This window comes from Eulemur rufifrons, chromosome 15 (genome assembly GCF_041146395.1).
Source record: "Eulemur rufifrons isolate Redbay chromosome 15, OSU_ERuf_1, whole genome shotgun sequence".
Classification (NCBI taxonomy): Eukaryota; Metazoa; Chordata; class Mammalia; order Primates; family Lemuridae; genus Eulemur; species Eulemur rufifrons.
Genome location: NC_090997.1, coordinates 15,330,915 through 15,343,832, shown reverse-complemented (window position 1 = coordinate 15,343,832; position 12,918 = coordinate 15,330,915). Strand labels below are relative to the sequence as shown.

At 41.9% G+C, this 12,918-nt stretch overlaps 1 protein-coding gene across 5 annotated transcripts in view; it reads left to right on the top strand.

The window, feature by feature from the left end:
- PLA2G7 (phospholipase A2 group VII) overlaps positions 1–12,918 on the top strand; it is a 32,449-nt gene that overhangs the window by 1,172 nt on the left and 18,359 nt on the right. For 2 of the 5 annotated variants that reach the window (XM_069487283.1, XM_069487282.1), the window contains exons 2-3: positions 725–893; positions 9,965–10,065. In XM_069487283.1, coding sequence (XP_069343384.1) covers positions 10,029–10,065 — 37 coding nt within the window. In that variant the 5' untranslated portion in view covers positions 725–893; positions 9,965–10,028. Of the gene's footprint in view, positions 1–724; positions 894–9,964; positions 10,066–12,289; positions 12,466–12,918 lie in introns of all 5 variants that reach the window. The other 3 variants (XM_069487279.1, XM_069487280.1, XM_069487281.1) reach the window with 3 other exon arrangements.

The window sequence follows — 12,918 nt, the reverse complement described above, 5'->3', positions numbered from 1 at the left end:
TGCTGAGTTGCCAGCACCCAGGCAGGTCTCTTCCCAGAGGAGGTTCTGGTGGCCCTGCAGAAGGTGGTGAGAGCCCACTGACTTGGCATTTTCCAGCATGCCTGCTCCTTGCACGCGGGCATTGAGGGTGCTTTCCCTAAACTGCTCCTGGCCACGTGATGATGCTCTTCGTGGAACTGAGCCCTACACACTCCAGGCTGGCACCACAGCCTGTCACCACAGACTGTCACTGGCAGTTATGCCACTGAGACTGAAGGAGCAGCAGAGTGAGGAAGAATGTTAATCTGGTTCAGCCACACATTTTACAGTTGAAAAATCCTCTCTGAGGTGTGGAGGCCTTGCCCAGCACTGCGGGACTTTTCCCTGAAACAGAACCCTGGGCAGCTGGTTCCTCATTCCCTCGCCATTGTTTCTCTGTGCCCTTTGCACTTTAGTCCTGAGGAACAGGCATGGCCCCCACTGCAGTCCCTCACCCCGTCACATTTGCAGAACACAATTTATCACCCTCTGGAGGCTCTCAGCATAGAGCATTAAGAAAAGTGCAAATTGGGTACCCGAGCAACTGGAGTGGGAGCCCTGGGAATGTCAGATGGAGTTTGGGGGTCCATTTAATCTATATTCCTTTCCCTGACACTCGGCAGATGGATCTTTCCTGGAAAGGAAGGTGATCATCGGGTTATTTCTACTGTGATTCATCTTAAGCCTGTTTTTTTTTTTTTTCAAGATCCCTGATAATGAGCCTGACCAAACCCTCAAAACGTTGAGAAATTTCCATAAACGTAAAGCATTGAAGAGAAAGTATTGAGTGAAGAGAAATTGAAGGGGAACACTTTGTTCCAAAAGAACATCATTCCAGAATTCTGGGGATGCTCTGTGGCTCGAGGACATGAGCGGTGGGTTCTTACTGCCTTTCTTTATAAAGCCAGTCACCTGTTACTGTGCTCGATTTTATGGGAGTGACGCATAACACGCTAATAGAAACAGGCTAATCATTATAGGTGTGTCGTTTTTTAAATAAACTTAGTGATTGAGGAGAAAGAAAAAGTCTACTATAATAATAGGTAGTCATTGAATGAACTGGGCTGGCTGACTCCTAGTAGTAGCTATGTTCATTCACTCACTCATTCATTCATTTCAGAAAATATTTATTGTGCAGCTCCTGTGTGTCAGGCACTGAGTGGAGAGTGGTGAGTAAGATAGCTACGTCCTCTGCTGTCATAGAGCTCCCATTCTCGAAGCCAAGGCTGAGCAAGGTGAATTCATATAGTGGGAAATGTTTTGAAGGAGAACAGAAGCATATAGAGTGCTATGGTAGAGTGTTTTATGAGTGTGTGTGTGTGTGTGTGTGTGTTGCACAGGTGGGAGGGGCCCAGCGTTTTGGACTCTCTGAGAGATGGCCTTGAGATGAGACCCCAGGAAGATGGACAGACAGTTCCGGCAGAGGGAATCACAAGCACAGAAGTCCTGGTCCCAGAGACAAGTGGTTTGTTGGAGGCACAGTTGGAGGGCCAGTGTGCCTGGAGTTAGGTGAGGGAGGAGGGGAGTTCGAGGAATGAGGTTGAGGGGCATGGGCTAGGTCAGGCAGAGCCTGTAGGCCAAGCTAAACAGTTTGGATCTTATTCTAAGTGCAGTAGCAAATCAAAAGAGAGTTCAAGGCAGAGGTGTGACACACTAGATTTACATTTTTTGAGAGATTACTGAGTGCCGTGCAGAGAATGGATTATAGGGGAGGAAGAGGGGACATAAGGAAAGAGCTCCAGTTCACTGATGGTCACCTTGTGGAGGGGCAGTAGAGGGGTGTTGGCTATTTCTTGGAGGTAGCCTGGTAAGTTACTTAACGTTTCTCTGTCTCAAATTTCTCCATCTACAAAATGGGGATGACATTGCTACACCTGGCCCACTTGTTAAACCCAGTAAGTTACTGAATAGGCTCAACGGTAATGTAAGATTTTATTACTATAGTTATTTGCTAATATTGTGTCACATTGAATTCCCTGGGCTTTATTTTAAAATTTGTTCCAATAAATTTCAATCTTTTTATTTATTTTATTGCTTTCACTAAACATAATTTATTGTACATAAAAAACATTTTGTTCTGTTCAGAGCACTGGCAACCTTTAGCTAAAAGTTACCAATAAAACACAACATCATAGAATTGCGTTGAAATGAATGCTAAAATAATAGCTGGCTTAATTTTGAAAGTTGAATGTGCTCAGGTAAAATTCAAAAATAAAGTATTTGAAGCTGGAAATTGGAAATTTTTTTTTTTAATTTTTTAAAAAATTTTTAGCTAGATTAGCATTTGTCCTGGACATGGCTGTACAGGTATCTGTAGATCATTGAAAATATGTATGTGACAGCAGAATTTCAGGGGGAGGGCTATAGAGGAGAGTTGAATAGGATTCTTGCTCTCAGTGAGGCATTCTCTCTCAGAGGAAACTCTTGAACTTTTCCTAGTTGATCACTAAGTTTTAGACAGTCAGGAAGAATTTTGAAGTTGTTCATTAACTAGGGTAGGGATGCCCTTTTGAGGGACAGGACAGCTGCCACCATGAAGCAATCCTGTTTCTCTTTCCTGACTCACTTTGTGCAGCTTACTAGAAGATGCCTCTGTTTAAAGGAAGACAGGCCCTTCCTCATTTACACTGTGTGCAGTGGAAACTTCAGCTCCTTGTGGCTTAATAGTCTCTGGGTTATTTTCAGTTGCCAGAGCCCATTAATGATTTATGGGTCGGTGTGTCTGAATTTCAGCTTGAAGTGGCCAGTCTGGTAATTCAAATTACAGACAAAATGTGAGAGTCGTTCTGGAATCGACATGGTTTTTCTTTTGCCATGTCTGCTATCCTAGTGCCTTAGGGTGGCGGGGGGGAGGGAGCGATGGTTGGGACATCTTTAAGGGAGAGGTCACAGTTTCTCCTTGGAGTCACAGATCTGTTTTGTTTGACTCATAAAATGTTTAAAAATGTTGCAATCCTTTAAAAGTCAGAGAATGTTTTCTTGAAAACCATCAGAAGATCTAGTAACATGGAGCTGTGTTTCCTACATGGGAGCAGTCAACTGGAGTAGAGTGGTGGTTGCCTCCTCTTGGATGGTTAGTTTGCCACAGTCCCTGCTAGTCCTTATTCTGTTACCCAGGCCTGTTTGACTCATTTAAGTTACCTGGCTGGCCCTTGAAGACTTTTGGTTTTTAACCTCAGGTTTAGGGCTCTCTCATCCAGCCTGTCCCTCACCCTCATCTGATATAGGACTCCCTATTCCTATACCACTGCTGGTGTCCCCAGACCTGTACTTTTACTGCTCCTCTCATGAAGAAGTTAATGCTAATTGTTGAAAAGCCCCTGTTAATGGAGGTCTACGGTCTGGGTCCACATAGAGCATGTCTAGGACCTTTGAACAGAGCTGTAGCTGTCACACGCCCTCCGGGTTTTCCCCGTAGTAAACGTCCCTCATTTCTTCAGCAGCTCCTTGTGTGACTTGCTGCTGCCTTGTTCCCTCATCATGCTGGTTATTGTTGGGTTATTGTCCCTTTGTATGACTTTGCACTTGTTAAAATCCCTATAGCCCCACCAATTCAATAAGATGTGGTCTAACTGGTGCAGAATATGGTGGGAGGGTGGCCTCCCTCTCTCTAAGATGTTATACTTGTGTTACACAACCTAAGATGTCTTTAGAATTTTCTTGGCCAACCCATTATTTTTTTTTTCTTTTCTTTTTTTCTTTTTCTTTTTCTCTTTTCTTTTTTTTTTTTTTTTTTTTAACTTTTAGGGCTTATTTTCCAGTTAGATTGTCCCTGAGAGTTTATATGAGAACTGTTCAATATATAGTTTGAGAGCAACTGTTTTCAACTGAGGGGGATTTTTGCCATCTCTCCCCCAACCAGGGGACATTTGGCAATATCTGGAGACATACTTGGTTGACACAACTGGGGTGTGCTCCTGATATCTAGTGAGTAGAGGCCAGGGATGCTGTTAAACATTCGGCAGTACACAGGACAGCCCTCACAACCAAGACTCATCAGCCCACAATGTCAGTAGTGCTGAGGTTGAGAATCTTTTTTGTAGAGTCAGGGCCTAGGTTCAGATCCTGGGTTGGCTATTTCCTATCTCTGTGACCTTGGGCATGTTATTTAACCTCTCTGTCTCCATTTTCTCATCTGTATATTGAATAGACCTGAGGACTAAATGAGTTCACTTGTATAAGATGCTTAGAATGGTGGCTGGCACAGAGTAAGCTGTCATTATTGCTAACAGCTGTGTAAACACTATCATCCTTTTTGTCCTCACTTTATTCATTTTAGTTTGTACACAAGACATCAGACGAGTGAGTTGGTCAAGGTTGAGAGATGGTGCTTCATTTCTAACATTGCCCATGGGAGGTGCCCTGGTGCATTTGGATGTCTTAGGGAGCTAACAGCTCTTCCAAGACTGCCTTCCCTCTATGGCCCCATTATCATTTTTCAGACTTTTTTAGTATTTTAATCTGTACTGGGGCATATGTATCAGGTTTAATACTGCAACCCCCATTTGGAGGACATGAACATTGAGTTCCTGTCGAGGAAGAGGATCTAAGCCTATTGCTTGTTCATCCCCAGTTTGCTGTGTCCCCCAGCCTCCTCCACACCCGGTCGCTGTGGCTTGCACCTACACGGCAGACTGGGAGTAATGATGACATTCCTCTAAGGGCTCACATCCCTGTAGCAACTGCATCATCAGGGTTCCTCTTTGACAGATGAGGAAAGGGAAGCAGACAGTGGGCAAACACTTAGCCACCGTCACCAAACCAGTAAGTAGCAGATTCAGGATTCAAACCTTGGCAGCTGGAAACTAGAGCTAGATTTCTAAACCATTTTGTTATTCTACCACAAGGCAGATTTTCTCAAGGAGTATACCCATGACCTTAACCTAACCATCATGTAGCCATTTATGCATACAACTCTCAGCAGATCCAGTTAGTTACTCTTATAAGTAATGTTACATACATGGGGTATGTATGTATGTTTCTTGTGATTCTGCTGTATTTCATTTGTGTATCATTTGATAAGGGTAGGGATTGATTGTGGCTTTAGTTTTTCATAATTCAAGGATTGGTCCCCATAATTAAATTATGGGGACCAATCCTTTAAGGGTGTGGTCCCCAACCCCCGGGTGTGGCCTGGTACAGGTCCACGGCCGTTAAGAACTGGCTGTGCACTACTGCCTGAACTCCGCGCCGATACCCCCACCCATGGAAAAATTATCTTCCATGAAACCGATCCCTGGTGGCAAAAAGATTGGGGACTGCTGCTTTAAGGAGAAGCCACAATTATTCTTTAGGAAAATCATTCTTTAGAAATTTTAAGCTCACTGAAAGCCTGTGGAGAGTACCATAGCTGAGGTGTCAGTGCCAGGTTGGCCTATCTAGGCAGGAGTTGGAGGATTGAATCAAAGAGTAAGATTAGGAACTCCCAGTGTGGCAGCAACCTACCCAGTGATCTTAGATAATTTGTACCCGTTTTTGCCTTTGAACCATATATAGGGCACCAAACATCGGACATTTGCACATTGGATGTAGATAAATTCCAATTTTCAAAATTGGAAGTAGAAGCAATGAATTCTATTTTACTCGCAGCTTTTAAGTACAGTATTTGTACTTATCAATGGCTATGCTGTTAAACTACTTCCACAATAGGGAACTGTTTCTTACTTTGCTTTTTTGACCCTATCTCTTTTCTTACATTGTGAAATGATTATGCAAGAGTTGTATTTACTGTGCCCCAAATAAGAGGATTTAGACACTTCTGCAGAAGTCACTTGAGTGTTGGACATTTGAGATAATGTCCAGATTAAGTTTTGATTCCATTAGCAAATATGGTAAAGAGAATATAATGTTAATAGAGTAGGTATTATCTTTTCTCCTTTTTAGTTTCAATGTTAGCAAGTATTGAGCAGGAAATTTTTTTTGTGGATGGTTTTAAAAAGAATCATATGTCTTAGATAAAGATGAGACCTCAGAGTCCAAACGTCCATACACCCATCCCTTTTTCAGCATCCCTGGCAGGGGCCAGTTAGCAGTGTTTGAATTCTTCTCATGACAGGGAATTCTCTACCTTGTGTGGCAGAAATCACAAATGACCTAATTATCAAAACATTCTTCCTTTTAGTGTCCAGGCATCTGCCTCCTGATAGCATGTTTCAGAATGAACCAAATATTTATTCCTCATTAAACAAGGATAGAGTTGGCCCAGCATTCTCATAGACCAGAGTTTCTCAACCTCCCCATTGTTGACATTTGGGGATAGTTCTGTGTTGCGGGGGATGTCCTGTGCACTACAGAATGTGTAACAGCCTCTACCCACTACATTCCAGTAGCCTCTCCCTCTTGGTGTGACAACAAAAAATATCTCCAGGTATTGCCAGTGTCTTCTGGGGGAGTCACTACCATAGGGTGATATTCTAGCTTTATTCTCCTGCCTCCATCCTATTGTATAATAAGATATCCAAAGTAGAAGATTTTATCTTCTTCATCAATCATTCAGTCTGGTAATGCGTCAATTTTGAGATATTTAAACTACTTTCTTTGACTTTATTTGGTATTCAATTGGCCTATTATTTGTTCTTTAGTCTCATTCTGTCACTTTTTGTGCCCCATATTAGTTTTCTATTGTTGTAATAACAATTTGCTACAACCTTAGTCACTTAAAGCAATACAATTGATTATCTCACAGTTCTATAGGTCAGAAGTCTGACATGAGCTCACTGTGCTAAAATCCAGGTGTTGGCAAGGCTGTGTTCCTTCCTGGGAGAATCTGTCTCCCTACCTTTTCCAGATTCTGCAGACTACCCACATTCCTTGCCTCATGCTCCCTTCCTCCGTCTTCAAAGCCCGCCGTTTAAATGGATTTAAATAGAATGTATTATCACATCATTCAGACCTCCTTTTCTGCCATTCTCTTCCACTTTTAAGGACTGTTGTGATGACATTGTACCCACCCAGATAATCTATGATAATATCCCTATTTTAAGGTGCATTGATTAGCAGAATTAATTCCATCTGCAATCTTAATTCCCCTTTGCCATGTAACATAACATATCCCTATGTTGCAGGGTTTAGAATGTAGACATTCTTTCGTGGGGGTGGGGGCATTATTCAATCTGCCATGCGTTCTCATTCCAAAAGTTAATCAGAAAGCAACTGGCAAAGAGAGTACTGACACTTGTGAAGGAGCGTGTTCTTTTCTGACTCTTTACCAGAAACAAAAGAGCTGAGGCATACCTGCCCTAATCTCTTGCCAGGACTGGGTTTTTTACTTGGATGGTTTGTCAGCTCTTGATAGAAATTCCAGGCTTGAATCTGGACATTTCACCTATTGTTTTGGTTTGTCTTTTGTTTCAAAAATGGAAATTATGCCTGATGAGTATTTAACAGTGACAGATGGGGGAAACCAGGATTAGTGGCAGTCACGGTAGTAATATGGTGATCTCATCCGAGGTTGAAGGACAAGTAGGGAACTGTGATTTCAGTGGGAGACATGAAGTCCACAGAATAGAGGCAGGAAGGTGGTATCAACTTTTAAATGGATTTAAATAGAATATATTACTTAATGCTGTTCTCTTGATTGCCAGGATGATATTCTAAGTAGTGCTCAAGGGGTCAAAACTGAAGAAAATTATTTTTGAGCTTTACAATTTAAAAAATTATTGATTTTTAAAGTAAATATTCCCATTGATTTGCAGTATTGAAATAGAGAAAATGAAAAAGAAGAATAAAAAAATTATCTTTAATTGCTAACTATATAAAACTCTCCAAAAAAGATAAAATTTGTGAACACTTGTTCTTTCTTTATGTTTATTTTGTTGCTGCTGCTGCTTCTTGTTCTTCTCTTTCGTGTATCTGGGATCCTGGATAGTTCTCTTAATTCTCTACATGACATTTTACTTCACACTAAACATAAACACTTTTCACGATCTTAATGAAAAGGGACTTAACTGTCCCTTTTTAAATTATTTATTGGTTAAGGAATGCATTTGCTTGTAAAAAATGTGATACATAATGGGGAAAATGCCGCTAAGTCCATCACCCTTTATATATTAATTCTCTTTTTAGTATGAATTTTTACATGGCAATTTGATATATTTTTTTCAATTAACATTGCATTGTAAAGAGTTTCCTAAACCATGAAGAATTGCTTTGTAAGTATCATGTTAGTAACTGAATAAAATCCCATTGATGATATGCCCTGTCCAATACTTGTGGTGTTTCCACTGTAGATATGTGTATGTGTATGTTTGGTTCTTATAGAGCTGGAATAAATATTGTAGTGCATTAAGTTTTTGCAGTTTTATTTTCCAGTATAAGATATTTTTCTACTAATCCTAAAAATTTAATTAAGAAGTTGATTAAGGGTATGGACAATTTAAAGCTTGCCAAATTGCTCTCCTAAAATCAGTGTATTTATCCATTTATCAACCCATTGGCATTGTTGACTTTGTTTTGATAAACATTGCAGTTTTAAGACATAAGTCCTGTGTTCCTAGGCTTTTGATTTACCAGTTATTGATCTATCTGGCCAGTTACATCTTTCTCAAAGAAAATTTTATATTTTTGGATTGGCCAGTAGTGGTGGCTGTATAGTGGACTTTTATACCATTATGATTATGAAGACTGCTGTGTTAGTGCAGCCACCTTAGATTCTCCAGTTCTAAGAGAATGTCCAAAGGGTCCTACTTCTAAAATGTGAGTACATTTCTGGCTAACTCATATCTTATGGTTGAGAAAAAGGCACTTACATGTGGCAAGAGAATTTTAAGAGTTAAAAAACTTTTGATAAATTGTTCTTCTGTGTTCAGATTCAGAAGCCTCTGTGGTCATCCTCTCAGAGATCTCAATGACCATCAGAAGATAAAAGAATTCAGTGTCCAAGGAAGCCAGGGACTTGGGGCCGTTTATAGTAGTGCTTTGTTCAGAAAAGCAAGAAGAGTTGTTTTCATTGTAGTACCATGGGAAACGTTTAGCAATATTTACTTAAAATGTATGATCCTTCCATAGAGGATTGTAGTCGCTTAAAATAAAATCACATAAAACAATAAAACAGTTCATACAAGGTGTAAAGCTAGAGAAATGGATCAGAAGCCAGAGGAATGTATTGAAATGGGCTCACCAGGTACACAGAACTGTGGGAAATTTAAAAAGATGAAGGGTATTGGATTTAGGGAACGTAAATGGATAAGAAAAGATGTTCAATGTTATAAAGCAACATGTGAATTAAATGAAAAGTAATAGCATGGAGTGAGCATAGTTTGCAGGTGCTGAAGAGGCACTGGGGAAGCTGATATTACCATGAAGGGATCAGATCCCCAGAACATGGGACAGAGAGATGGTTATAGAGAGGAGAGGGTGAGCATTGGTCCAGAACCAAATCAGAGGCAAAGACGAGGGCTTCCAGAGGGAGTGTAACCCCATTGTTCTCTGTTTTCCTTGGAGAAGAATGTTTTCAGGTCTTCAATTATAAGGAATAGGAGGGCAGGTTGCAGCAGGGTCTATCTATTTAAGGAGAGACTTTAACCTGGTAAGGAGAGGTGAGCAAGGGAGTAAGGGGCTGCCATGAAATCAAAGGACACAAATATAGCTTAAGTGCTGCCGTGGGCACAGCTGTGTTCGATGAACATGTTGAGGTTCCAAACCCCCCTACTTTACATTTCCCTTAACCACCAACACACACATATGTACACATGTGCACACAGGTGTGATCAGATTAAGGACACACAGACACCATCTTGCAGTGTAGAAGTCATTCCTGTATTAATACAACAAACAGTCATGGTACATTTGGTGGGTGAAAGGCCTTCACTGCTGGGCGCATGGGGAATATCATTACCTGTGGGATAAAAGTCCCAACTCAAATGCATTGCATGCAAAGTTCCCTGTGTTCTGATCCTGACACTTGCACTTGCCTCCAGCCTCCTTCCTAACAGCTCTCTCCTAACAGCTCCTGCCGCCCATCTTACCAGTTCCTGGCTGCATCACAACACTGCTTTTGCCCCGTTTCCCCCATGTGCATTGCCTCGCTTCTTCTTCCCGTGAACCCAGGTCAGTCTGCTAACACTACGCCTCTTTCACGAGTCAGCTGGAGCATGAGCTGTCCTAGGAGGGCTTTGCATACCTTCTGGCACCACCTACCCCCAGAATCGGCCATTCCTCTTTATGCCCGCACTGAACCCACTTCTATTAAAACATCTCTTACTCCAAAATTATACTTTAAAAAAATTTATGGCTTTTTCCATGCCTTCTCAGCACTTAACCAAAGCAGGACGAAGATGCTTAGAAAGCACAAGCACTGCAAACACTACATCATCGTCATCCTCTACATGTAATTCAAGGATAATACTGTGTAAAAAAAATAAAACTCACATGTATATTGAATGAGAATAACTCATTTCTAGCTGTTTCTGATTAAAATATTTGAACTAAATTCATGGAGGCTGAAATCTTCCCGTAATTTTAGAGTCCTTGCTGCTCTGTTTCCTTACATGGGGTTTAGTGTGCCTAGAAGCCAGCCACGAGTTTAGCACCCAGTGCTTGGCACTTGGATGGTGCTTAGGAAATGTTTGACTGGATGGATTTATCAGTGGATGGCCTGGTGTGTAGGCTATTGTGGTACAATACATTGTGCAAAAAGTAAGCACCATAAGAGGGGAACAAAGACAGTGCTATGGGCTCTGTAGGGAGGGAGGCCTCTGGCGGGGAGATTGGGGGGAGTCTGAGGGGTAAGATCTCCAACCAGACTGACTGGAGAATAAGATGAGAGACAAATGTGGTGATGTGCACTTATCATAAGTTGAATGCATTCATGAAGAATCCACATTTTGTAAACCTAAGAAAAATGAACAAAAACCATCTGTGTATAATGTTAGATAAGCCTACCTGCTTAGCAAGAGGGCTCATGGTTACACTTCTCTTAAAGGCGGTGGTTTTCAACACTATTCCTTTCTGAGTGTTTGGTTTTGTTCCATCTCCCAGGTCAGGTTTATATCCCTGCCTGAACCTGCCTGCCCTTTGTGTAGCTCAGTGATTCTCAACTGGGCAATTTTACCTTCCAGGGGACACTCGACAATGTCTGGAGACATTTTTGTTTTTCATAGCTGGAGTGCGAGATACCAAGTACATGCCAAATATCTGTTTAAAAAAAGATCTGAGCCAGGCCCAGAGAAGACCTCCTTTCCAGACTGCAGGGAACCTTTGTGATCACTGTCCACTGCTCAGGACACAGCTGTCTTGCCATCAGCTTGGGGACAGTCTTGGCAAGCCACTAGCCAGAGGCAGTCAGGGAGGGCGAGGAAGTGTGTGGCACTGGGAAGGTGGAGAGAGGGGAGGGATCTCATTTGGGCCCTTCTATCACTCAGCACACTGGAGTCAAAGAAGCCCTGCCTGCTAGTCCTGCCCATGCCAAAGGCGTGCTGTGTGACCTCAGGTGGGTTGCAAAGCTTTTCTGTGTTTCATTCATCTTCATCTCCCAAAATGAAAAATGGAGCTGCTAAGTTCGTTTCTCTTTATTCCTGCTAATACTTGTAAATAATCTGCTGTAGCCTTGATTATAATTATGTGAAAGTCCCTCTCACTACAGACAAAATCACGTCTGTTTAGAAAATCTTTTTATACCAAACACACTGACTGATACACAGACACTCTTAAAATTGAGAAAATGAATACATGAACAAATGAATGAATAAGTCAGCCAATAACTAAATTATTTAGAAGATTATTACTTTTGAGGATGAGATCAGATATCACCTATGATAGGCCAGTGGAAAAACTCTAAGAAAATGATACTCTTATTCCATTGCAGCACTTTGCAAACACTACTTTCTGGGATTGGCTGTTTCAGAAGCCCCCGGGAGCTACAATGCAGATGGCCAGGCCTGCCTCCTAAGGACAGTAGGTCTGGAGTAGGTCTCAGGAATCAGTGTGTTCAAAGGCTCCCCAAGAACCTCTGTAGCTTGTGCAAGCTCAGGCTGGGAACCCATGCATGCCATTTCACCTGGCCTGCCTTCTGCCCTGCCCTACTATGTGGACTGGAGGTGATGGCCCTGGCACTGGTCTGTTAGGAAACACGGGGAGGGCAGAGCACCCCAGCCCTGCTTGGAGGACGTGGGGAAGCCCTGCCAGCAGTTGGTCTCTAACTCTTTCTGAGGTTATTGATGGGAAAAGTGTGATGAATACCAAAGAGCTGTGGGCAAGCTAACCTTTGGGTTAATGTTCCCCCAAATCACTGTTAATTCCCTTATGTGTTCTTTTTTCTCCTCTTCATCCTCAGCGATCTTCCACATGGGCTGAATGACACTCCCCTTATTCCTTCACAGGCTGTAAACATCAGAGGTGGAATTTTCTAAAGCCCTCTGCTCGTGCTCCTCTAAATACTTTATGCAGATGATGTTATTTGATGAAAAACCAAGTTGTGACAATATAACAGAGAGTTAATCGTGGAAGCTGGTGAGCGCATAGCTTGGCTTCAGGTCAACCTCTTCTATTGCTTATTTGGAAAACGCAGCAGCTATTTCTCTGGATTCATCCAGAGTCCTGTGCAGTTTCCAAGGGTCTCAACGTGTTGCTCCACATATAACATAGGACAAGAACAATGAGACTCCCATCTCTTTAGAGAATAATTTCTAACTCTTCAAGTCATCCTTTCAATCCAGAAAGCAGTTTCTGAATACCTTAGCATCATGATTGTTCTGTTCATTAATTTTAGAAAATTACAGTTTTAGAGCAAACAGAGATTGATACCACTCAGGTTGGTAAGTTTTAGTTAAAGGCAGGGACTCAGACATTCTGGATACAAGCCCTGCCTCTAGCACTTGCTAGCTGTGTGCTTCAGACAGGCCAATTAAACTCTCCTTGCTTCAATTTCCTCATCAATAGAATGGGGATAATTAAACACCCCTC